Source organism: Manihot esculenta, chromosome 18, assembly GCF_001659605.2.
Source record: "Manihot esculenta cultivar AM560-2 chromosome 18, M.esculenta_v8, whole genome shotgun sequence".
Taxonomy (NCBI): Eukaryota; Viridiplantae; Streptophyta; class Magnoliopsida; order Malpighiales; family Euphorbiaceae; genus Manihot; species Manihot esculenta.
In genome coordinates, this window is record NC_035178.2 from 6824687 (window position 1) to 6828623 (window position 3937).

Sequence of the window (3937 nt, forward strand, 5' to 3'; positions counted from 1 at the left end):
GAATGTACAAACTGTGTGATGATTAACTACTGTTTTTAATTAATTTCTCGGTTGAAAGACGGGGAATTTAATTTAATATGACTAAATAGTAAATATTGTTCAACTGAAAATTAAGCTAGATTACAAGTTCTGTTTTAGTGTCCTTATAACGCGGTTTTGAATTTGATTAGATAGCTCAAAGAAGAGAGGCTGTAAAATATGTAAATGAAGGTTATGTTTGGCCATTGTTAGAAAATAGATCATGAGAAGTTAACTTTTAGTGTTAGCCAATGGCTACTAAAAATTACTAAAATAATTATTGTTAGCCAATGACTTTTGGATATATAAATAATGCCCTGCACAAAGATTAGCATATTCCATACAAGTATATAATTTCATACTCTTGCAGGCTACTCAATGTCACATCATTTATACATTCAAGAAGCTTCTTGATTCAGTGGCAATTATATTATACGTTATGCATATTAACTAGAAAGATCAAGCCGTTTATTACATCACATTTCCAACCAAAAGCATTAAAACGCACTAGAGATGCCTCACAATTAACCGCAGCAGGAGCCACACGCTGGCAAGGAACCTAACATTTCAGGACAGTTTTGTTTATGTTAAGAATGCTGAATAAACAAATACTTGAATATCCATAAGAATAAACTAAACTAGAGCCAAAACACTTACTATGGTCAATTCCTCGTACATTATCTAAGCCTCGAGGTGGACCACGTGGACCACCGCCATATGGTCCACTTCCAGGCCCACCTGGCCCACCATCCCATTTCTTTCCAGAACCAGATCCTTTCCGGTAATCATTCGACTTTTCCATCTAAGACAGGAAGGCCAACAACAAAACTTTTAGTCTTTTGTACAGCACTATCAACATAGAGAGTTAAGCAAGACAATGATGGGGAATGATGCTATTACCGAGAACATTGTAGCAAAGAACACTCCTATGAAATTTACAATTGCCCAGAAGAAATCAGTTACAGTTTTCAGTCGCCATATTGATCGTTTCGATTTTACAACACCTGAACAACAAGAAATGAACAAAATGTTAGCATTCTCGCAAGAATACACTGCGAGAACCCGCCAAGACAATTGAATTTGTTCCTCTTCACGTCATTTCTTCTCCTTGAATTCCCATGAAAACAAAATCAAAGATGTCCATGCTGCTACCACAGCAATAGACAATTAGCCATAGCTTAAGTTAATATAACTCTTTCATGCAATGCATCACATAATAGTATAATGTCCCAAGCTTCTCATGGATAATCAAACTAGCAAAAACTTTCAGCAACCCATTTTCACAAATAACAATAATACATACAAGCAAACATCGACACACAGAATATAATGCGCAACAAAAAAGAGCAGAAGAATGCTAGCATACAGTTAGTCTGAAAAATTGAACTATGAAACTTTCCAGCATTAGGTATCAATGCAACAATCGCCAGATGTATTTTGAGAAAGGATTTGTAGTGTACACATAGAGAATTACCAATAAATTTCCCTTATTCAAGTATAATATGCTACCACTCTCACCAAACGTGTTATCATCAAACTTAAAATGGATTATACTCAAACTGATCTGACTAGATCAGAAATCATGTAGTCTTGGTACTGATCTAAAACTAAAACTATAGGCGCTGAAAATGTAATCTTCAGACTTGAAATGGTCTATACTCCAACCAATCTGATAAAGATAAAAATCTTTAAGTTATAGGTGCTAATCTAAAACTACATTATACATACAGCAAACAGAAAAGTAGAAGATCTGAAAATGACCTTCTCAGGAAATAATGAGTTCACTGTGCAACAAGTTAACAAAGACCACTTCAACAAACCCAGTACGTAAGTCATTACTGGTTCATTGCTGATAGTTTCCGGAAAAATAAAAGGTAAAAACTACATATGCACCGTCAAGCACAAAAATTCCCATGATGCTGTTATACAAAAAGATTATTTCAAATAACTTTGTCCCTGTGTCTCCATAGGCATGTGTAAGTGAGCTAGAATCATAGAAAGCAGAAGGGAGGTGGAGGAAGGGATAGGCCGATGAATTGTGCTCCAAAACAATTTTGAAATGCAAGAAATTCTTCCTAATTGATCACGCTTGTACAAAGGCCCAACATTCCTTCCTACACCACTTAAGAGAGAAATAAGCAGCGCATGTAACTGAAGGAAAAAAAGGGATATGCGGAGCCAACAAAAATCTCAACTTAATCAGCCACAATGACAATCTAGACGGATACAGTTGTTGAATTCTTTGCCTCCACTCTGTTTGGGTTGTAAGCAAATTTTTTTAGGGTATACCTTTTGCATAATTGACAGAAAAGCTTTAACATCAACCTAAATGGCTTTAAAATTTTGCAAATACATATATAAATTAAACAACTAAAGACTAAAAACGAAACCATTTCCAGAACCCTTAAAATAAAAAAAGAATAAAAAATGTAAATGAATTCAATCAAAAACGGGGGGAAAAAAAAACAATTTCAATGCAACCCACAAAATCATTAAAACTAAAAAAGCAAAAGGAGAGGAAAGCAAAAAAAACAAAATCACATCCAGGTTTAGCAATCCAAATGTAGATGGAACCGAGTACGGAATCAGATATTCAGGATTAATTAAAAAGCAAGCGATTAACACACAAAATTAAACCTATTGTTAGGGTTCTTCTAATTAACCGTTCAATTTGCACCGAGTCAACCTCAATGCTGACTTCCTTAGTTTCCCCAAAGGAATCAAGCGAAACAAAATTCCAGAAAACCAAAGTGCACAATTAAATTCAGTTCATTTTAGGAAAAGATCGAAACAGATTTAAAACCAGGAATATATTACATTAAAAAGCAAAGAAATAAAATTCCATAACCTCGCTCGACGTAAGCCATGAGAGCTAATTTCCAAGGCCTTCTCGTTCCTCTTACAAAGAAAAAAATCCTCTACTCCTCTCGTGGCGTAGTAGTCTCGATGATTCCGAGTGCGGTTGACTTTGATCGGGTAACGCCGTAGTAATTGCGGAACGGTGTCCACGCGTCAAATTATCATTAAAAGCATTTGTAGCTGTAGAATCCGTTATTTCCGTATGCTGTAATGGACACAGCCCAATTAATATGCCACTTCGAGCCTGGCCTTTCTCCTTACACTATGTTTGGGAAGTTTCTCAGGAGGAAAGAAAATAAAGAGGAAAAATTAAGGCGGAAAAATAAATAAATAAAAATATATTTTTCATTCTAAAAAACAATAATAATAAAGGTAAAATATTAATTTTTTTAAATAGTAAAATACCTATTTTATCCTTTATTTTAATAATTAAAATAAATTATTATAAAAATAAAAATATGATTTTAATTATTTACTATTCACTTTCTCTTCAAGAGAAAATTATTCATAAAATTCATAATTTACTTTTTCAATTTATTTTTCTCTCCTTATTTTACTCTCCTTATTTTACTTTTATCCAAACGATGGATAGAAATTAATTGTTTATGATTTTGTATTTTGTAAGTCGGCTCATCATTAAATAGCTTACTATTTATCGTAATTGTTTATGTACGAATGAGGCGCGTCCCTCAATAACCCAATGTGCGAGGCAAAAATCATAAAATATTCTGACATTATATAGGAAGATTTATAATTTAGTCTCTTGATATTATCATTATTAACAAGTCAGTATTTATATTTTTAAAAATTTATTAAAACGTTTTTATATTTTATTTTCATCAACGAAATCGTCCTTCCGTCCTCTTTTCCGTTAAAATTAGATAAAGAATGAAAGAAAAAAATTTTTAAATCTAATTTTACCCTCAAATAAAATCTTTTATTTAGTTTTTGGATATTGTTATTATTAACAAGTTAGTACTTATATTTTTAAAAATATATTAAAATGTTTTTATCTTTTTTCATATATATTAAAACGTTCTTATTGCTTTTTTTCGTCAAT

The 3937-nt window shown here is 32.5% G+C and overlaps 1 protein-coding gene across 1 annotated transcript; it reads right to left on the minus strand.

Annotated features, from left to right (window-relative positions):
- Positions 1–346: 346 nt before the first annotated feature.
- On the minus strand, positions 347–3058 carry LOC110606450 (selenoprotein K-like). Its single transcript, XM_043952885.1, has 4 exons — positions 2867–3058; positions 919–1022; positions 676–820; positions 347–577 (listed from the first exon to the last, which is right to left on the minus strand). The coding sequence occupies exons 1-4, from the start codon at positions 2883–2885 to the stop codon at positions 543–545; spliced, it is 303 nt and encodes a 100-aa protein (XP_043808820.1). The 5' UTR covers positions 2886–3058; the 3' UTR covers positions 347–542.
- Between the last annotated feature and the right edge of the window lie 879 nt (positions 3059–3937).

Coding starts and splice junctions, on each gene's coding strand:
- LOC110606450 (XM_043952885.1), bottom strand. Junction 821..918: donor TCTTTGCTACAATGTTCTCG/GTAATAGCATCA, acceptor TTCCTGTCTTAG/ATGGAAAAGTCGAATGATTA. Junction 578..675: donor TGTACGAGGAATTGACCATA/GTAAGTGTTTTG, acceptor CTGAAATGTTAG/GTTCCTTGCCAGCGTGTGGC.